The sequence below is a fragment of the Marmota monax genome, unplaced genomic scaffold, assembly GCF_021218885.2.
Source record: "Marmota monax isolate L192 unplaced genomic scaffold, Marmota_monax_Labrador192_F-V1.1 WCK01_AAM20220418_F8-fsc00153, whole genome shotgun sequence".
In the NCBI taxonomy this organism is placed as follows: Eukaryota; Metazoa; Chordata; class Mammalia; order Rodentia; family Sciuridae; genus Marmota; species Marmota monax.
In genome coordinates this window covers 3,850,703-3,871,726 of record NW_026692146.1, presented here as the reverse complement: position 1 = coordinate 3,871,726, position 21,024 = coordinate 3,850,703, and the positions used below count along the sequence as shown (strand labels likewise).

The 21,024-nt window shown below is 53.7% G+C and overlaps 1 protein-coding gene across 5 annotated transcripts in view; it reads right to left on the bottom strand.

The window, feature by feature from the left end:
* Coq8a (coenzyme Q8A) overlaps nucleotides 1-21,024 on the bottom strand; it is a 50,622-nt gene continuing 29,598 nt past the window's right edge. For all 5 annotated transcript variants that reach the window (XM_058571937.1, XM_046419685.2, XM_046419668.2 and 2 more), the window contains 14 exons: nucleotides 19,563-19,748; nucleotides 16,103-16,516; nucleotides 15,779-15,845; nucleotides 8,933-9,004; nucleotides 5,837-5,959; nucleotides 4,245-4,330; nucleotides 4,000-4,140; nucleotides 3,522-3,603; nucleotides 3,301-3,394; nucleotides 2,931-3,072; nucleotides 2,566-2,673; nucleotides 2,377-2,442; nucleotides 2,018-2,104; nucleotides 1-1,000 (listed from right to left, as the gene is read on the bottom strand). In XM_058571937.1, the coding sequence (XP_058427920.1) occupies nucleotides 713-1,000; nucleotides 2,018-2,104; nucleotides 2,377-2,442; nucleotides 2,566-2,673; nucleotides 2,931-3,072; nucleotides 3,301-3,394; nucleotides 3,522-3,603; nucleotides 4,000-4,140; nucleotides 4,245-4,330; nucleotides 5,837-5,959; nucleotides 8,933-9,004; nucleotides 15,779-15,845; nucleotides 16,103-16,516; nucleotides 19,563-19,739 (1,947 nt within the window). In that variant the 5' untranslated portion in view covers nucleotides 19,740-19,748 and the 3' untranslated portion in view covers nucleotides 1-712. The remainder of the gene's footprint in view (nucleotides 1,001-2,017; nucleotides 2,105-2,376; nucleotides 2,443-2,565; nucleotides 2,674-2,930; nucleotides 3,073-3,300; nucleotides 3,395-3,521; nucleotides 3,604-3,999; nucleotides 4,141-4,244; nucleotides 4,331-5,836; nucleotides 5,960-8,932; nucleotides 9,005-15,778; nucleotides 15,846-16,102; nucleotides 16,517-19,562; nucleotides 19,749-21,024) is intronic.

Here is a 21,024-nt window from a genome sequence, read left to right as displayed (position 1 = left end):
CACTTTTCACAAGCACTTCTTTTTAATTGAACTGAAATTTGATAACAAGATTTGTACAAAAAACAGCCTATGCTGACCCTTTTGGCGCGCGGGTGGCAGCAGTGCATCTCCTCTCAGGCCCTAGTGGGTACAGCAGGCCTCTCTCCCTCTGCTGCTCCTGGCTCTCCCCTTGTGGCAGCAGTTCTCTGGAAACATTCAGATGTCCCAACCAGAGCAGGCCCAGGTGACATGGCTACAGTCACCAGCACTCTTTGGAGTGGCATTTCTCCCAGCTCCAGACCACAGGCTGGAGTCAAAAACAGCAGAAACACAAATCTCATCTAGAAACACACACACACACAATCCAAAAGTGCTTCTCTGCTTCCATTTTTCATTTTGTTTCAGTGGCAGGGATTTGAAGGAAGTAAGAACCCCCTCTTTTCTGGTTAACATTCAATTTAGAAAAAGGGGAAAAAATAAAACTGCCTTTTTTCCTAGTTATTTCAGGGACTGAATATATGACAGGCAGGTTCTGATGGAATAGTGGGGTCTCATTTTCCTTCCTGGACTTCTCCTCCACTCCTCCAGCAGTGGAAACCACTAGAGCACTGTGGGCTCCCCACCCTCCTCTCCAACTCAGAACCCACCCCACCCTCTCCCTCCGGGCAGAGGAGCGAGCAGAGCACCAGCACACCCACATCTGCTGGCCACCTGCTGATGACAGAGCAGCTGGCTACTGCTGCTCGGCCTGCCTCCTGCAGTAGTTGCTGTAGGCCTCTTCAAACATGGCTTTGCAAGAGAAGCGGGCCTTCAGCTTGGAGCAGATGAGGAAGGAGCCACCCATCTTCCTGTGCAGGGAGTAGGTCTCCTCAGGTGGGGGAACAAGGCGGTGCTTCAGCATGATGGGGATCAGATTGTGGATCTTCTCAGTGGTGCTCTGGGTGCCAAAATCAAAGGGCTCATCAGAGGCAAAGGCCTCTCCTAGGATGAGGATGGCATCCAAATGGGCATCTTCCATGGCCTGGGGGAAGACAAGAAAGGCAAACAGGGATAAACCTCAAGATCCCTCAGACCTGGGGGTCCTACCACAGTGCCCTAGCACGGAGTTCTCATCAAAGCTGTTAGTATTCAAGACTGAGGGTTCTGGTTGTTTTTAACTAGATTAACAGGCATAAACTCAAACCCACAGAGACTGGGAAACCATTAATGTCAACTGGGATTGAGGTGAGACCAAAGGGAGTAGTGGGGTCTGTGGCAGAAAAAGGAGTATAAGCCCTGACTGAAGGCACTTGAGTTCAAAGATTTTAGACAATCGTTCTAACCAGAAAGAAGAGTCCACGGGCCTGAATGAGCCTGCCAGCATCAGCCCAGCACACAGCCAGAGGTCACCTGCCTAGTGCAGGCCTCTGCTCTCCCCCACACTGGGCACATGTGACGCTAACTAGTTGCCAGCAGGGCATGGGAGAGGGACAGCCCACAGACCACCCAAGGTGGGTGGGGTAAGCACCACAAATAACAAAATGGGAGCTGCTGTCCACTGAGGGCTTTTGAGGTAAATAGCTCCACTTTTCAGAAAAAAGAAATAAGGGTCACCCACACTAACTTGCTGAAGTCACAGTCTTACTAGGCATGAATCCAAAACCAGACTTGGATCTCTATCCCCTTTCCCAGCACTGAGGAAAGTGCTGCTCCCAGGGTGGCTTCTGGGTAAAGGAACGTATTTAAAGGGCCGGGGCCTCATCCCAGCTTCCCTCATAGAAACCTGCATTCCCACCTGACTGAGTCACTGCCCTCAGTCTCTGAGTGCCTGCCCCGAGAAGTTCATGCAGAGCACAAGTCCTAAGTTGGACTGTGTCCAACAAGGCTCAAGAGCTTGTGAAGACCCTGGAGGGAAGCTGTACCCTATGTTTTCATCCCTTTATATACTAAGGTTCTGCTTCAAAGGAAAAAAATAGTCCATGTCCCCACCTAGATCCACCCCACAGGAAGCTGTGCCCACATGAGCAGGTTCCATGGAGCCCCCAGTAACACCACTCACCTTGACCTCATAGCCCGTGAGAAACTTCATCTCTATGGACTTCTGCTTCACAGCCTCCCTGTCCCTGTCAGCAGCAGCCCTAATTATCTGTGAAGAAGCACAGAAAGGATGCTCCTGAGCTCCCAGGGAGCCAAATACCCAAAACTGGACACCCCATGTTCATCCTGCTACTCTCCTTCCACAAAAGCCCTGGTCTTGAGGCCACAGCCTGTGCTGCTGGCCTCAAGACCACACTGGGATCCCCATCATCCGAAATGGGAAGCAGAAGCCCAATCATTCCTTCACCCTCTAAGGCCCCAACCTCTGGTCCTAGCCTCAGAAAAACATGGGGCAAGGCCAGGCCCCTCTCCCAACTTTACCTGAATATAGAGGTCAGTGAAGGATCTGTCATATTCCCGTGTTGCCCCAAAGTCCAGAAGAGCCACCTGAGGATGGAGACACAGGAAGGTTTGCCTGGCTGGGGATGGGAGGAGGATAATCTCTTGAGGACCCCAGAGCCTCCTGCCCACTGATGATGTTCCCCAAGCAAGGGAAAGGCTGGGGCTCACCTTGTGCTGCTCAGGGTCATAAAAGAAGTTGGACCAGTTGGGGTCTGTCTGCATGAAGTGGAACTCAAACAGCTCCCTCAGACACAGGACCAGTATATTGTAGCAGATCTGGAGACAGGGTGTGGGGCTTGCATCAAGTGGTACCAAACTGCCTGGTGATCTGTGAGTCCAGCCTGGGAAGTTCCTAACTCCCACCTTCCACCCCAAGATAATGGAACCACCCAGCAGGAGAGGTAGCTGCCCTCCTGTCACCCATCCACAGGGAGCACCTTGGGGGCTCTGGGGCCTCCATTCACATGTCAATAGCCAGCAGAGCAGGGATGGCTCAGTCCCCACCCTGTCTGCTAACTCAGGCTAAGACACACCTCGTTCCGAACCTCCTGGCTTAGCCCTTCAGCCTGGTCCAGAGGGAAGCCGGACACCAGCTCTGTGGTCAGCACATGGGGGCTGCAGAGCTCATCCACAATCTCAGGCACGTAGAAGAAGGGGTGGTCTTTCAGCAGCTCCCTGGGTACGGGCAGGAGGTCACACATGCCCTAGACCCTCCACAGCCCCACCCTCCCAGAACACCCCCACACAGACAGAGACCCTGATCTCTCTGAGGAGGATGTGGCCACAGGCCCAGTCCTGACCAAAGCTAACCACTCTCAGAGCTGGAGGGAACTCCATCCCCAGAGCAGCCCCCTGTGCCTCCCAGAGGGGCCCACAGGGAAGGGGCCCAGCAAGGAGCTGCACCTAAACTTCCTGGCACAGGCGGCTTCCCGCTGGTAGTCACACTCCAAGGCCAGCTCACGCCTCAGCACATCGATCAGGTGCTCAGGGAACAGGCCTGGGCCAGGGAGGAGGGTGTCAGGATTGGGAAGGGCTCTGCAGGGTAGTCCCCATCCAGTCCCCACAGCCCAGCCCAAGCACCTGCCACCCGCCTCCTACCCTTAACCAGCAACCCTGCCCCAGACCTTCTGGAAGCATGTTGCTCATGTTCAGCACAGTCATAAGGTTGTTGACGTCACTGTTGATGCTCTGGGCCACACCAGGGTACTGCGTGGGAGAGAAGGGGAGCTATTCCAGGCAGATGGGGAAGGTCCCTGAGGCCAATATCCCTACCACCCCTGAACTTCCCAGCCATGTGCAGGCCCCTCACCTTGGACTAACCAAGCTATGACCCAGTACAACCCTGTTCTCCACCTTCTATTTGTCCCATCCCTAGGAACCACCACCAACTCAGCCCCCTCCCTTCAGCTTAGGCCCCCAAAGGCAGGCAATCACTGTCCCCAGCCATCCTGAGCCACACTCACTCCTTTAGCAAAAACTTCTAGAGCACCCAGTACCTGCAAGGCTGAGGGGTGTGGGGTGCAGAGGTGCCACAGCAGGGCCCTGGCCCCCCCATCTGCAGCACCCACTCCCATGGGATCTAATGCACACTGAGGCACCCACCTGAATCTTCATGGCCACCTCACGGCCACCCTTCATGCGGGCCAAGTGCACCTGCCCAATGGAGGCGGCTGCAAAGGGACGTTCCTCAAAGTACTCCAGCTTGTCCCTCCAGTTGGGGCCCAGATCATTGTTGAGAGTTTTCTGCAGAGGGGCCAGGGAAGGGCCATGAGCACAGGCAGCCTCACCGCCTGTCCCACCCTGAGAGGCTCCCAAGCTGACAGGCAGGCACCCCCCGCCCACCTCACCGTCATCTGCTTCAGTGGCATGAAGTCAGCACTCTGCCGCACCCGCTCGAAGATCCTGGCCAGATGGGGGTTGATGAAGGCGTCGTCTAGAATGCACATGGGAAACCCGGGCTAGTGGCGGGGCCACCAGTCAGCCTGCACTGTGAGGCCAAGATCTGCTTCAACCTCCCCTCATGGTGAAATACGAGGTTCAGACAAGACAAGCAGCAGGCCCCAGACCACACAGCGGCCCTTCCTCCTACCCTACCCTGGGGCACCTTTCCTACCTTGCACACCCAGGCTCCTGAGGGTATGCACAAGGACTCTGGAGGGGACACTGGGAGCACTACCCTGGGGTGGGCACACTCCTAGGGTACTGGCCAGCCAATTCCAGAGACAAATGCACCCCTGCCACGCCAGCCCTCCCCAGCAGCAACAGGGCAAGAGAGCAACTGCAAGGCCTGGCCTTCCAAGCCCTTTGACCTCAGCTACAAGGCCCAGGCGGGGGCCCAAACTCACCCCAGTGACCTGAGAAGGGGTGACTGTAGACACAACATGTCAAGTTTTTACCATTATGGAAGAAGATTAAAATCACCTAGAATCTGACTACCACCAGACAACTAGTCCCCCTGACCTTTTTTCTACATGTTTCATTCCTACTTGGAGTCACAACACGTGGACACTGCTAGTTCTCTTGGGCAGTGTCTCAAAAACACCTCCCCAGGCAGTAAGGTTGTTTTCCAAAGTCTTTGGGAACAGTGCTGGGGTCGGTGGCCTGACAGTCACGTGCATGTTCCCTCACAGCTCCCCAGCCCGACCCTGCATGCTTTGGCCCCATGTAGCTGCCAGCCACAGGAATCCCAGGATGAAGCCCAGCAGCGGCCCCCAGCACACCCGCCCAAGTCTGCCCTTAAGTGAGTCAGCGGACAGGACCGCGGCAGCCACAGGTCTGAGCACGGATGGATCAAGGCAGATACGTGCTGCCCACAGGCCCTCTGGAAAGTTCTCACCCAGCTGCAGGACACCGGTGCCCACGCCCCACACCACCTTAAGTATTAGCACCTGGTTTGATCTTGGGTGGGCAGTGGTCTGACTGCCCAGGAGGCAACCTGTTTCCACTGAGTGCTGCTTTGTGGTTGCTCTTCCCCATGGGACTCTGCTGAAGGCCAGAGGACCCCTCGACAATGCCTCTCGGAGCCAACCTCCTTGGCCACTGCCTTCCATTCTCTGAACCATGAATGTGACCCTACACCCAATGCTGCCACTGTCACCATGGCTCACGAGGTCCTCAAGCAGTTCCCTGTGACCAACACAACAGGGTGCAGAGGACAGTCTTGTGTCAACTGCTGAGATGTGTGACAACATCTGGGCTTCCCAAACACCCACAAAGAAGCAAGAAACACGACAGCAGGCTCCTATGGAAGACGCTGTCCAAACACCCTGCCCAGCCTGGTCTCCCAGGACAGGGCAAGCAAAAGTCAGTGGCCAGCAAATATCCCTCCCACCCCCAGTCCCTAATGCTGAGCTCTCAGTGAGCCAAAGCTCTACACCACTGTCCCCTACCTGAGCTACCCAGGAGCCCTGGAGCAGGAACAGAGACCACCATCACTCACCCTGGATGCTCAGCATCTGGCCCAGCTTCAGCGCTGCCCCGCGCACCTTGCACAGCGTGCTCACAATGCGCTCTGCATTCGCTTCTGACAGGAAGGGGCTGGAATCCAGCACGGCTTTCTTCCCTGTGGGCAGAAGGGTCACCACACACTGGGAATGCAATGAAGGAAAAGCCCACATCAAGCATGACCGAGGGAAGCTCAGGCAGTGTCTGTGGCCTCCTGGGTACCCACCCAACTGGTAACGCAGTTTAACGCCACAATCCATACACCTCCACCTCTGTGACACGGCGAGGCTCCCCAGGACAGCTGGCCCCCCAGACCCGCCTCTGGCCCCTTCTAATGCACACACCTACAGGGTCTCTCCCTCCACGAGGTGCTACAGGAGCGGGCAGGAGAGGGAGGAGAGCTGGAAGGCCCCCATAGCACCAGACAAGGAAACCTGTCAAGTCTGTGTCCCCCACCTGGTTTACTGACAGAAGGTCCTCTGCACCCCGAGGGGCAGTGTCCATATGCCACACTGGGCCAAATGACTACAGTCAAGGGACAGGCACTGAGGGTCAACAGCCCCAGCCCAGCTGGTTCCTGCATGTCCCCTCTGCCCACAGGCCCCACAGCTCAGTGCGGCCAGATGGCCATTGGAACGTGCAATAACCCCAAGGTCCCAGGTGACACTGGAGAGTAGCCAGGTGTCAGGCGATGACTCCAAAGAGCAAGAGGTGGCCAGCTGAACCCTGCTGCCAGCCAGTGTCATGGCCAGAGGGAATAGGCCCTCTGCCTAAATGTGGAGTCTGCCCTCATGCAGAGGTGGGGAGAGGCCTGAGCTGGGGTTTAGGGTCCAGGGCCCCCTCAGTGGTGCTCCTGGCTGGGCTTTCAGCCCTTGTGACATTCAGGGCTTTTCCTGCCCTCTTTCCTCTGAGTCTAGTTAGATCAGAAGATCCCTCGGCCCCAGCCTGTCCTGCCCCTTTGCCCTCTCCAGCTCCCACAGTGCTTGGCGCCTGCCTCAACTCCCATCACTAGGGGCCTGGCAAGGACAGACGATTCAGCAAGGGCGTTTTTAGTGTTAGTGCTGGAACTTTGGGATGTGATGAGAGAGACAATGCTCGGAGTAGGACTGTGCCCCTTCCCTCTGCCCAGGGCCATGTCTAACATGGACTCTGACAAACCAGGGCAGGTGGGCTGCTCAGGGAACATAAGCCCTGAAGGCTCTGGAGAGGAGACGCTCAGAGGAACAGAGGATCTGCCGGCTGCAGGCGGGTGTGTGGGAAAGAGTGAGGCTACTCCCAGGTCCCAGACAGCAGGATGGAGTCTGGGAAGGTAAGAGATTTTAGCTCCACAGAAAAAGGCTGAGCTACCCTGAGGGGCCAAACTATGACCCACTGGAAGGATAGAAGGGTCCCTGGCAATAGCAGAGGGCCAGAGCTGAGGGAAGGCAGCCCCTCATAGCCTCTGAGGAGCCTGGGGCTAAAGAGGCAGGAAAGGGAGGGAACCTGGGAGAGGGCACTGCACAAAGCCCAAGAGGGAGGTTTTTCTCCTAACAATATGCAGACCAGGACTGGGCTAACCTCAAAGCTTCTGAGTTTGGGGAACAGTGCCTGGCCCAATCTGGGGTTTCTCATGTAGCCATTCCCCAAAGCTGGCCAATCCTCACAGGCTGGAGGAACACCCCCAGCTCATAATAACCCAGGGGAGTCAGGACGCGCCATAGGCATAGTGGCATACCCCCCAATGCCAGAGCAGTCCCACAGGGCAGAGCTCAGCTGGCCTGCTCAGGCAGGTGGAGTGCAACATGGGGTTTGCCCAGGGCATCCCACCCTGACTGGAGCCCCTACTTGCAGGACTAATGAACTTGGGCCCCTTCACCCTCAGCTTCAGGTTACCACTGTCCCTGACAAAGGACACCAACTGCAACCTTGGAGCCAGGCTGGCCTCTTTTCTACTTGAAGAGGTTGGGTGGAGAACAGCCAGCTCTGGGCTGCGGGCAGGAGGGGTGCTGGCCCTGGGGAGCCCTGGCTTCTCGTTCCAGAGAAACCTAGGCTTCATATCCCAAAGTGTTTTAGCACCAGCACTAAAAATATCCATGCTAATTCCTCCATCCTCCAGGGCCCTTCTAAGGACGCACAAGGTGCCCCGTGTCCCCAGTCCTCAGGTGTCTGTGGGAATGGGGCTAATGCCCTATCCCCAGAGGAAGAGTCTACAGTTGAAGTGGGTCATCCAGGTAGCTGGCAAGAGGGCCCCCTGGGCGGGGATGGAGGTGTGAGTCACCATAATGAGCTGATGTGTCCTGAAAGAACCGAGAGGAGCCCAGCCTGGAACTACAAGTATATTTGGGAAATCCATCGAGCAGACAGCTCTATCGTGCTGCCCATGACAGCCCCAGGAGCCTGCTTAGGTACAACTCTGCTGGGTTGACTTCATAGCCACCTTTCTAACCCTTTCTGGAGAAGTCTGGGGAGGCGGGTACATTGGCACATCCAAGATAGGAGGCAGCCGGAGCCTCAACTGCTCCCCCTGGCAACCATCACAACATCTGGTGCTCCCCAGGGCTTCAGTGTGGTCAGTCTACAGAACACTCTCCAGAGTGCCCAGCCCACAACTGGCCACCACACCAGTGTTCTACACAATCATTCTGACCTGACTGTGGTCCTGGACCTGGGAGGCAGAGGACAAAGGTTTTGTGATCTCTGCCCCAGAGACCAGAGTCTCTGGAGAAGCTATGCCCTCCCCAGGTCAGAGTCGGCAAGGAAAGGACCCTGTGGGTCTGTCCCAAACACCTACATCTTTACCCACAGGGAAGAGGGCACCTGACAGGCCAGACCAACCGACCCCAGAGGCACCTGGGAGAGCAAGACAGGAAGTGAGTGCAGAGCACAAGATGGTAGTAGGTGTGAAGTGGGTATGTGGGCAGCCAGAGGGAACCAGCAAGGGCTGGCTGGGTGGCCAGCTGGGGCTGGAGAATGCTGCCTTCCAGCTGCAAACACTCTAGAGCAGGAGAATCTGATTGTAAGGACACCCAGGCTCCTAGTTCTGGAGCCCTGGGAGCCAATGGGCTCCTTATTCCAGAGCCCCTCTGCCCCTCCCACATAGGGTCTAGCTCACCTGTGGTCTCAGGGCGCAGACTCTTCTTGGCAACCTCTGCCAGTGCCCCAAAGCCCAGGCCCACGGCCAGACCTGCAAGGAAGGAGGAGGGAACAGACACTAAGTGCTCACACAGGGCTGGGGCCACCATTGCCACCAGGTCCAGGCAGACACTGCTGTAGCTCACCAGGAACCCTCTTGCTGGCACTCGGTATTTTGAAAAGGGGGATGGGGTGGGAAATAGCCATTAGTGGTTTCAAGAGAACATTAGGGAGGTGTTTCCTGTGAAAAAGTCTGTGCATCCCCCACCTCCATCACCTCTGGTAACCTACAGACCTGGGGCAGACACACAGACCCCCAGGTGGCACCTGCTGGAAACACATTGAGAAGAACAGGCACAAATGGGAAGATGGACCAGGCATGGTCTGTGGGCCAAGGCACCTGGCAACAGAGGGCACCCACTGAGGCATGTACCACCGGCTTCAAGTCTGGAGGAAAAGCCTCCAGGAACCTAGAATTCTCTAAGGAATCCCTGCAGTAATGTAAAGCAATCGGTGGGGGGAGCTGGAACCATCTGCAAACTCAGAAGAAAGATTGTCCCCATCACAAGCCCACGGGGACTTGAGGGAGCTGCAGTTCCCCCCTTGCCCTCCTGGTAGCCAGCACTGACAGTAGTCTGAGGACAGCAGGGCCCTCGCAATCCCTTCTGCAATCTTGTAAATCAAAACTCATTAACACCCTGTTTGTCCACAAGTAAAATCATGGACAGTCCCCACCGTTCAGTAAAACCCATCTCCTGGAGCCCAGCAGGTTCAGCCTGCATCAGAGAGAGCCCCTGCAGCTGCTCAGGGTCTGTGTCTTCTCACTTCAAACTCACTTCTTGCTGGCTGCCCAGGGCAGGCACACAATTAGTGGAGAAAATGATGAGCATGTGATGAGCACGCTGACTTGGAGGAAAGATACCATCTGCCCAAGGATGAGCAGCCTCAGGGTGAGCAGCCTCCAGGAGCACAACCTGCCCAGAATGGGTGGCTGCCACTGGGTGCTGTTTAAGAAGCAAGGGAATCTACATCCATATCTTCATTTTACAAATTTTCTATAGTGATGATGCATTACTTTTAAGAAAATATTCTATTTACTAAAAAGTGTATCTCATGAAAAAGAAATTTAAAAGTCAGAACTTAACTCAATTTAAAAAATGTTTTTCAATACATTTTACCAACCACTAGGTGGCAGTGCACCCTCCACTTCATGGGCTGTGACAGCAGCTCCTGCCTCACCCCAGGTTGTGAGGATTGAAGGGGTAAAAGTGCTCACAGGAGGGCAGGCACAGGGTACTGTTTGTTACAAATGGTATTTTTATAAGAGCGTTTTATTTACAGTGAGCCTATTCAAAATGGTCAGGCCAGTGCCAAGCAAAAGAAATCTAACATAAGCCATAGATACTTTAAATTTTCTAATAGCTCCACTTTAAAAAAAGCAAGAAATATCTGAAATGAATTCTAATATATCTCATTTAACCCAATATATCCAAAATAGAATCATGTCAATAAGTAATAAACATAAAATTATTAGAGATATTTTACATTTGTATGCATTTATACTAAGTCTTCAAAATACTGAATGGATTATATATACTCTCAGCATTTTAGACCAGACACATTTCAAAGGCTCAGTGTACTGGAAGCAATATACTGTCACCAAGTCAAGCTCTGGCAACTGCAGGAAGAAGCCAGCTTCTGTAAATGTCCTTAGGCAGGAGAGTAAACACACCACCGAGGGCAGGTCTAGATGTTGGTGGGTACACCAGCTGTCTTCTCTTTGACGTATCTCTAGCCCCAGCTCCAGAGGGCACTGGGCACAGAGCTGGGAGGCGGAGTCCCTGATTAAACATTAATTTTCTACCACCTGCCTACTTCACCCTACCCTGCTCGCTATCTTAGTAAGATAGCAGATAATATTGACCTTCACACCTTAGCAATCTTCAGTAATGTTTTTCTGCATCCAGATTCTTCTCTGCCTAGACCAAGTCCAGAGACAAGTCCACAAAAGAGGCAGATGTCATCAGAGGTCAGTCATTCAGCCTGGTCCCTTGCAGGCAGAAGTATGTTCCCCCATTACCCTGTGGCTGAACCCCTCAAATGTTCTGTCAAATTGGCCATTTCCATGCTCCCAGACAGAGCCAATGCTCCGTAATGATAAGAACCTGTCATTAAACAAATCCTCAAAGGGACATTCTACAAAGGAGAGCTCAGGCCTCTTCAATGGCCCTATATGTCCCCCAGGACAGTCCCAGTGCCACACAGACAGACAGGTTCCCCACAGCAGACAGCCCAGCTAATGAAAATGAGCCCAGGTGGCCAAAAGCTTTGACCTTGGCCTCTCCAGCTCCTGCTCTCAATGAATCTAGAATAAATTGGCTCCTCCCACACACACCTATCCTGGACCTGGGACTCTCAGAACCCCAGCTAGTTCTGCATTTTTCCAGAAATAGGTGGGACTTGGTGGCAGTTCCAGGAAGATGGATGGCTCAGCTAGGATGCCCCCCCATCCTCATGAGGTGCCCACACTCAAATTTCTGCCCCTCCAGGAGGGTCCCACCTCTGCACCCTGAGACCTCAGGAAAGAGCACCTCTCCCTGTTCTAAGATGCTTAGCCCACAAAAGAAGTCCTGAAGAAAAATATCCCCAAGGTCCCTGTCAGCAGCCAAGCCTCCCTCCTGGCCTATGAAGGTGCTGCCTGCTCTGAGAAAGCTCCTGCCATCTCTCTCACAAAGAAGGTTCTGCAGTAAGGAGTAGCAGGGAGCAGGGCTCCCCAAAGCCAGGGCACCCTGGGCCTGCTCAGGGTGATGATATCTGGGAGCCCAGGCCTCCCCTGATAGGCCTCTTCCTCCCTCCAGTCCCTCTGGAGGTCAGAGCCAAGCAAGGTCCTCCCTGAGTAGTCCCTGGGATTCTTCCCAGATACCGGAAGTGAAAAAAGCAAAACACAAAACGCCTCCTAACAAACGGGGCCCTTTCTGAGAAGCTGGATGGAAAGCACTTGAGGGCAGACACACCCACAGTGCAGTGATCCTGCAGCCTTGGCTTCACCTGTTCACACCGCAAGGTGAAGGGAGGCTGCAGTGGCAAGGGGCACACGTACCTAAGGATGACCCCAGCAGCACACTCACATGACACACTGTGCCAGCCACTGTCCTGAGCCTTTTTTTTTTTTTTTTTTTTTGCAGTGCTGGGACAGAACCCAGGGCCTTACACATGCTGCATAAGCACTCTACCACTGAACGGCACCCCAAGCCCAGGTCCTGTTTTCCTTAACACATCGAATGATCCATCTGATCCACACACAGTACAGGGTCAGGGATATTTTCCTTTGCTTCCAGAATCCTTGGTGATGCAGTCTCTGTCTCTACCACCATCTGGCATCCTACAGCCACCCTGAGCCCCAGGAGAAGACAGGGCCTGGGGAGGGGGCTTCAGCCTCCACACAGAAGCAAGGGAAACAGGAAAGAGCAGGAGAGAAGTTCTCCAAGGCTTGTTCTCACAGATTCTCAGATCTGTCCTCCATTCCCATAAGAGGACAAGCGAAGAGGTGGGGACATCTCACACGGCTCCTCTGCTGGCTGTCGGGGGAACAAGGTGGCCTAACCACAGGGCCAGTCAGCTCAGTCTTCCACATACATGACAGAGGCCTGGGCTGAGGTCCTAGGGCTGTCACAAACATGCATGTGGCCTGGACAATGTCCTAGCTCAGCGTCCTCCTCTGTAGCTACAGAGAATAACAATACTCTCACCTGTGACACCGAGTTTCTGGGCAGCAAAATACACAAAAAGCCCCTTTTCAAGATTCCTCCTGAGAAAGCAGAGGCAGGCTGCACCTTTTCTTCTGCATCCAGAGCTCATCTATCTCACTGCAGTCAACACGCACCTGGAAGAGGACTAGCAGGAAGAAAAAGTCCCTGGGCACCCTGGTGTCACTGCATGATAGTCCTTGAAGTGAGACCTAACAGGGTCAGCCTTAGACACAGCCCTATCAGCAAAGGAGGTTTCATGCCAGTAGGCTGGAGAATATGACTCTGCACAGAGGGGGTGGACATTCCCTGACCCACCAGCCCCTACTACTCTGCCACCCTCCTCCAACCAAGTGACCAAGGGCATCACCACCATGGGACGCTCTGCACTACCCCTGGCAAGCCACAGCAGGGTCTCGACCATTGTCTGGAAACCAAGAGGTACAGCAAGCTTTCACAAAACTGAGGTATTCACCCTCTCATCCTTTATCTTGGGAGGATAAAGGTCCTTTGTTCTTCTGCAGTTACCTGAAGTTCAGTTCTGACCCCAAATCCAATAAATGACCCTATGTTTCACAATTTCTTTAGCAAACTCTAATATCCAAAGACCATGCTGCCCATAGCGTCATAGTCATAATGTCTCATAGCCAAACTGGACTTAGGATTTCAATCAACATCTCAGCATCAAAAAGAGCCACTGAAATTGCAAACCACCTGCAGCTAACCTCCTCAAACACCTGTCTGCGTCCCTTCAGCAACGCTACCTGCCTCAGATCTACAGCAAGCCCCTTCCTTCCTACTTCCATCGTAAAAACTCATCCCCTATCAGTCTACGTTTCAAAACATGTCACCTCTAATGGGGGGGAAAAGGTGAGAAGTATTTTCAGAACTAGGTAGAACAACACTGCTTCAAACTGTGTGGACTCACCAGTGAGCGTTTCACACCGTGGAGAAGGGCACACTTACACCGTGTGTCCATGTCTCCGAAACAAAAATAATCCTTTCTTAATGTGTATGGTTATAAGGATCAATGATACTAATTCTGTGGTGTGGTGTGGTGTGTGCTGTGGCTCGGACTCAGGGCCTGGCACAGGCAAGGCAAGTGCTCTACCACTGAGTTACGTCCACTTAATTGACTTTTTGACTTTGCATTCATTAAAAGGTCATAATTTACAGTTTGAAACCCTTTGGGTGGGACAGATGGCTGCAACTTTGCCTTTGAGGCCAGAAGAGCACATTCTTTCATGACCGGGCTCCTGTTTGCTCCAATCCTGCCAACTCCAACCTGAAATATTACCTGCCGATTGCTTGGACAACAATGTGGGCTGCTCCACATCACAGCTGTAGGCAACCTCCAGCACACTCCCCAGGATGGCTCCAGGTGCTGTCAACAAAGGCTCAAGAGGCCTCTGACTGTGCAAAGCTCCTGCCAAGACCAGGGCTTCTCCTCACCCCAACCCAGGCTCCCTCTGGCTGCCCATATCACCACCCTCTGAGAGCTGTCCACCCTGTGTTGTTCTTTTTCCTCCACATCTTCCCATGTAACTCCTTCCACTTCAGTCTTGCCCCTAACCTGCCAGCCTTACCTGGGCTTCATGTGTTGCGTCGAATTCTAATTTGCCATCAAGACTTTCATTCTGGCCACGTTTCCCAAACAGAGGCTTTCATTACCCCACTGCCTCTTCTCCTGCCCCTCGCAGACTCCCAGAAGAGGATCACACCCAGCCTAAAACAGTCAGCTCAGCCTCCTGGGCACAGGGCTCACCTTAGGCGACAGTGAAGCAAGGAGGAGGAGGGTTACAGAGGAAAACCACAGGTGTTCTGCCTCCAACTCACAGGGACAAGGAGAACCTCCAGGAACAGAAATAAGTGCTGGACAACTACTGGCCACGTGCAAAGGGAGGAGCAGGCCAAGTCTCTGCGGGACCATCAAAGGCCATCATGACAGTGACTCTCAAACACATTCTGGTGGAAGAACCCCAGGAAGTTATTATGGCCTATGAGGAACTGCTTGAAAGGCTAACCCGTGCTTTAACCCAAATGGCACTTTTTTACTAAATTCTTGAACAGTAAAGAAGCAGAGGATGCCAAATTTTAAGATGACAATTATGGAACAAAACATTACCACTGGGAAAACTACCCAATTAGCTTAGTCTGCTCTGTACACTTAACATAGAACACACACGCTGGTCCAACTCCTGAGCACCTTGCTGTCGGGAGAGCAGTGTGTGGGCCCCTGCCAACAGCCAGTCCTGGACAAGAAGGACGGATGCCATATCCAGACCTTGAGTACTCTCAAAGGACCATGTGTTAGAGGCTCAGTCTCCATCTGTGGACCTTTAGGAGGTGGGGCCTAGTGAAAGGAAGTTAGGCCATCAGCGGTGTGCCCTTGAAGGGAATACCAGGACTCTGGCCCCTCCTATCTCTTCACTTCCTGACAACCATGAAGTGAGCAGCTCTTCCTGACACATGCCCTTGCCACAAGGTACTGGGTCACCACAGGCCCAAAGTAAACAGACTCAAGCTACCATGGAATGAAACTTCTGAAATCATGTGCCAAAATAAATCTTTCCCCCTTTTAAGTTGATTATCTCGGGTATCGTATCACAGTGATGGGGAAGCGGACTAGTACAGGGGGGCTTTTAAAAGAGAAGAGGCAGCACTGATGACCAGCATGTATGATGGAAGAGACTTCGAAAGCAGCCTCCTTCCTGGAGAGGCTTCCAAACAGCTATCAGGAGTGAGGCTAGGGCAGGAGGAAAGGATGATGCTGCAGAGACTCCCCCTCCCAAGTGAGACCTGCCAAGGAGTTCAGGCTGCAGCTCATGGCAAGGGATCAGTCACACTCCAGCCCTAGGGGTGAGCCCAGACAGAGCTAGGAACCAGAAACTGGGTCATCAGCCTGTAGAAAACATCCATTCCCCCAACAGTCAATGCAAGGGCAGATACCTCCACCTGCTCCCCCATCCCAGAACATGGCTGGGTCCCCACCCACTCCCACCTCCATGCAGGCCCCACAGTAGCCCCAGCTTTCCTTGTCCAGGACTGATTTGGCAGCAGAGCACACACGGCCACCTTACCTCCAAAGTTGGCCAGCCGCCCAATTCGTGTAACTGGCACCTTCCGCTCCCGAGCCCGCTCACTGAGCTGAAGGGAGAAGAGAAAGACTTATATAATCAGCAAACAGGGATAAGACCAACCTCGGGGGGTTCACACTGCCCCCACATCCCATTCCACCCCAAAAGGCAGCAGTTCTACCTGATAGCACATTCCACCAAGAGGCCACCACATTCCTAAAAACCCAACCACAACACCCACAAAAAATCCCCAAACGGGAAGCTGACATCAATACCACTGTGAGTGGGAACCGCCCAGCCCCACACCAAGAGGCCTCCCAGACACACCATCTGCTTGTGTGGTTTGCTCTCAGGGCGACCCTTGGCCTGCCGGGCCTTCTCAATGTCCTCAGCCGTGAGGCCCCCCACTGGGGACTGGTCCTGGTGGAAGAACCTTCGCTGGAAGCCGGGGGCAGAGAATAAGTCTCTGGGTTCTGCAAAGAGTCTCCCGTTAACTCTGCCCAGAGGGGAGGCTCCCTGGCCCGGGAGCCCAGTTTCCCTAAAGGGTCCACTGGCAACATAGGCAGGAGCTGGGCCCTCGCTGTGGGCATGACCCAGAGGAGGAGACAATGACTGGTCAAGAGTGGAGGTGACAGAGAAATCTGCAGAAGATCCAGACGCCTGTGTCCCTGAGAAGTGGACCTCTGCTTCCAGGTCGTCAAAGCTCTCAGTGGCCTCAGTCTCTCCATACATATCCTGACCCTGCAGGAAATAAAGGCCAATGTGAGAGAACCACAGGACAGAACTCCAATCCTTCAGAGGAAACACCATGCTACACCCAAGACCCACGGCCCCCTTCCCAGCCCAGGAGCCAGGACCCAAATTGCCATCTGTTTCTTCTAGGGCTCTGCTGTGTGGTCCCAGACAGGCAGCCAGGGAGGGGGCTGCAGAGGTTTGGGAAAGGAAAAGCTTTCAGAGGAAACCACCACCAAGGGCCAGCCAGGGCGAAGGGGTGCACAGATGGGAAGCAGCCGACCCACTCCAGGCCAGCACCTCACTGCAGACATGAACTCCAGTCAACAAGGGTGTGCAGTTAAGAGCTTCTCAGAGGAGAAGTGTCACAACCAGGACTGGGCCTGCTGGGCCTGGGAGCTCCTGATGCAGGGGAAAGGGAACACAGGACGCGTTGTATTTTCTTCATAATGGTCACCCAGGCCTGACCTCTGGGGCACTGATTCTTTCTACTTTTGAACCTGGAATGACCTTAAGTGAGTCCCTAACCCTTTTTTGCTACTTCCTCAACTGAAAATAGAACCCCTGCAGCCTGAGTGACACAGGTCAAAGCCAAGGCCAAGGAACCTGCCCAAGGAGGCTATAATTAGATAGCACCAAGTCCTGAAGCCAGTGGCCTGGATTCCCTGGTTCAAGTGAAATCATCAGGCTACATGCTTCCCACAGGTTATGCAAAACCAGGAGGAGATTCCAAATCTTCATATTCTCATCAGCCTAAGAAGAGGACGGTCTATTACTGTCATTTCACAAAGGGAAACTAAGGCTGAGAGTTAATGTGATTGACAAAGCTATCAGCCATCAAATGGCAGAGCAGGGGTCCTAAGCCAAGGTTTGCCCTGCCAAATACCCTAGGTCACCTACTTTTCTCATAATAGAAATTGATCACATTTGGACTCACTAGGCATCTCTCAGATGGCCAGTGAAGCCCTAGAGCAAGGAGTCTGGGACAAGGTGCATAAGCCATGGCAGGGGCCCTTCCTACTTCTTAACTGCATGATGGCCACATGGCCTTGGATTCCAGCTACTGACCTGGTGGTGGAACCCCTCAGGCAGTGAAGGATCCCCAGTGCCTCAGAGGCACTCTGTAAGTGCCTACCAAATAGTGTGTGAACAAATCCCTTGGGGAGATGAAAGCAGGTAGGTTCCTAGAGTCACTGAACCTTCATTTTCTTGGGGTGGAGTGGGTTGCGGGGGGTGGCAACCATAAATCTAAGTGCTAGGGAACAAACATAAGCCAAAACAGTCATCCTCCTCAGGTACCTCCTTCACAGTGGTGAATGGTTACTCCCTCCTACCCCAGGAGCTGTTCTGGGGGATGGCCCTGCCTCTCCCAGACACAGGGGCTCAGGCTTATGGGAGGGGAGTGATCCTGGGCAGAGGCCCTTCTGGCGCTGGTGGAGAAGGCCTGCCCAGGTCTAGCACACTATCTCACTTCTGGGTGGGCCCAGGGAACTAGGGCAACCTCATTTGGAACTCGGAGGGTTCCACAGGCAGATCAGCCAACAGAAAGGCGAGGGCTCCTTGCCACAGAAGGCATCGAGCAAGACAGCTGGGGCCACAGCCCAGTGTCGGCAGAGGGCAGGCAATAGCAGGGATCTTGACTGGGGGCAGCGCAAGGATTCAGGCCCTGTCACTTTATCATGGGTCTGGTAACAAACTGCTTAGATTCAGTTTTCTCTTCTGAGAAAATGGGGTAAGCATCCAAGCCTGGCCCCATCCCAGGACATAATGAGGGACACTTAAAAGTTAAAGGTCTATGTGTAGGGCAAAAGAGACACTGTACCACCATTAACCCCAGCAGAGGAGGAGCTGGGAATCCCACGCCTAAGACTGAGCAGAGTCCTGGGAACTATGACAACCTCACGGCCAGAGAAGCATGGTGACCTTTGTTCAGAGGTCAGCCAGTCACAGGTCAGAAACGGAAGGAATGAGGAGCCAGTCACTGCAACAACTACCAATACACACAGCTTCCTCAGACCCTCAGGTTATCAGGAACAGAGGGACACCACAGTGGGCAATGCCCTGCCTAGGTAGGCCTGTCTACACTTTACAGCACTCAATTTTGCTTAAAAACCATGTCTTAGATGGAAGATGCAGAGGCTTCTCTCCGCCTCCGCCCCCTCCGCAGACAGGGGGGACAAGATGGAGGCCAAAGACGAAGCTGCCCTCAGCAGGGCTGTGCCAGCCGCCATCTTGGAAAAGAGTGGCACCCCCAAGTCAGGTGCCCAGAGGTGCTCAGCAAAAGAAAGGAGGAAATGGAGGTCAGCTCTTAGCTGAAGCTCAGGAGGCTCAGCAGGAAGAGCCTTCAAAGACTGAGCCAGGCCAATCAACACCGGGGGCCTGCCATGTACTGCGTGTGTATGCCCCCAAATCCCCCTGTTGAAACCTAACCCCCTGGTGCTGCATTAGGAGGAGGGGCCTTTGGGAGATGATTAGGTCATGAGGGTGCCTTCATGAACTGGACTAGGGTACTCATAAAAAAGACCCCAGAGAGCTCCTGGCCCTCCATCTGCCATGTAAGGACACAGCAAGAAGGTGCCAACCACGAATTAGGAAACAGGTCTTTGGACACTGAATTTACCAGCGCCTTCATCTTGGCCTTTCTGGCCTCAAAATTCTGAGAAATAAATATTTGCTAATTAAGCCTCCCAGTCAATGGCATTTTTTTAAAATAGTTTTTTAGTTGTAGATGGACACAGTACACTTATTTTATTTATTCATTTTTATGTGGTGCTGAGGATCGAACCCAGCGCCTCACATGTGCCAGGCAAGTGCTCTACCACTGAGCCACAACTCTAGCCCAGTCAATGGCATTTTGCTACTAAGTGACCACACCCTCACATAGGGGCCCTGCCCTGGGACAGCAGGACATGCTGGCCACTGGGCTCTCAAGCCCTGTGCACAAGACTAGTCCCCAAGTATCTGTGTCCTGATTACACCCCAGGCTTCACCAGGAGCTCCAGGTCTGGCCCTCTTCCCATCAGCGCTCCCCACATTGCTGGGATAGCCTCCTTACCTGCACCTTCCCCAAGACCATGCCAATCTGCTCCACGGCTGTGGACTGCAGAGCTCTGGCTGCCATGATGAGCTCCCCACCAAGGCCCAAGTGCTGCAGGTGGGTTTCCATGGCCGCCTGGGTCAGCTTGGCAAAGCCTTTGGCCACCATTATGGCATCTCCCAACATGGCAGCCATCCTTCAGGGCTGGAAGAGAGAAGGCCAAGTCAGGGACAGGGTGCCACACCTCACTGACCAGCTCCACACCCAACTCTGGGCAGAAGGCAGCTGGTTGTGTGGTTTTGTTTTTTGGTTTTTTTTCCCACAGATTTTCCCTTCTGATAAAAGCTGACTGAGGGTAAATAAAAGGCCCAGGGCTCAAGGTAGACTTTGGGGACTCCCAATTCTCCACAGTGCTGAGCAGAATTAACAACTGTTGAGTTGACTGTCTTGTGCTCACCTGCCACGTTACCTCACCTGGGCCTCGACACCCTGTGAAAATCCCAAAGCACAGAGAGGTGAAGTAACTGCTCAGAGAGATCAAGTGACAGGACTTGAACTGTGTGCTGACTCCTAGTTTAGTGCTCTCTCCTCCAGACCAAAACTTCATGTTGGAGGAAGGCATCCCACTTCCAGAGTCGTCCCCTCACAATAGCTGTGTCCCAACACTTAGTAGCTTAGGGGTGCCTGTCCTGCCCCAAGCACTCTTACTTATTCCAATAAAGTCTCTGACGGACACCCAGACTGAGGAAAGTACAGAGCCCTCCCTGACCCCCACCTCCATCAAGCCCCCTGGGCCTCGCCTAGTTACCAAGCCAATGTTTGCAAACTGCAGACCAGACCCACGGCACATTAAGAACAAAATGGCCCAGCGTGGGAGGGAGCACCAGGAAACCCCTCAGGAGCCTGTCACAGAAATGGATTCTGCTGGTTGTGTGTGTCCAGCTCTCTCCCTCTTCTGCCTACTGGGTTACAGCATAAAGTGTATTTCTTAATGTAGGTCAGAGTCAGAGACACTGAAAACTGCTAGACGGAGTGAAGTCAGGTACAGCCTGGTGTGTCATTGACTACTCCAGGGGCTACATGCTGGGGTCTCAGATAAGTTCTGGTAACACAGGGATGGCAGGGCAGGAGGACGCTGCAGGAAAAGAACAGCAGGACAGCCCACTGCAGCATCCAGGAGCTCCCTGGCTGGGAGGGGAGGGGGACCTGTCTGGCCAGGTGAGCAGAGGTGGCAGGAGCGGCTGCAAGGCCCAGAGACAGCAAGTCAGAGGCAGAGAAGGGTGTGGATGGTGCTTCAGGCAGGAGAGCTGCATGAACAAACATGGGCAGGCTGAGGAGGGAGGGACAGGATGAGGGGGGCCCTGGAGTTCCATCCTCTCGTCACACTGACAGCACCACAGGTGGGGAGACTGTGCAAGGACAATGACAAGGCTCCCTAACCAGAATTCCAGGGACATCTGAAGACAGCTCCCTCCTCCCT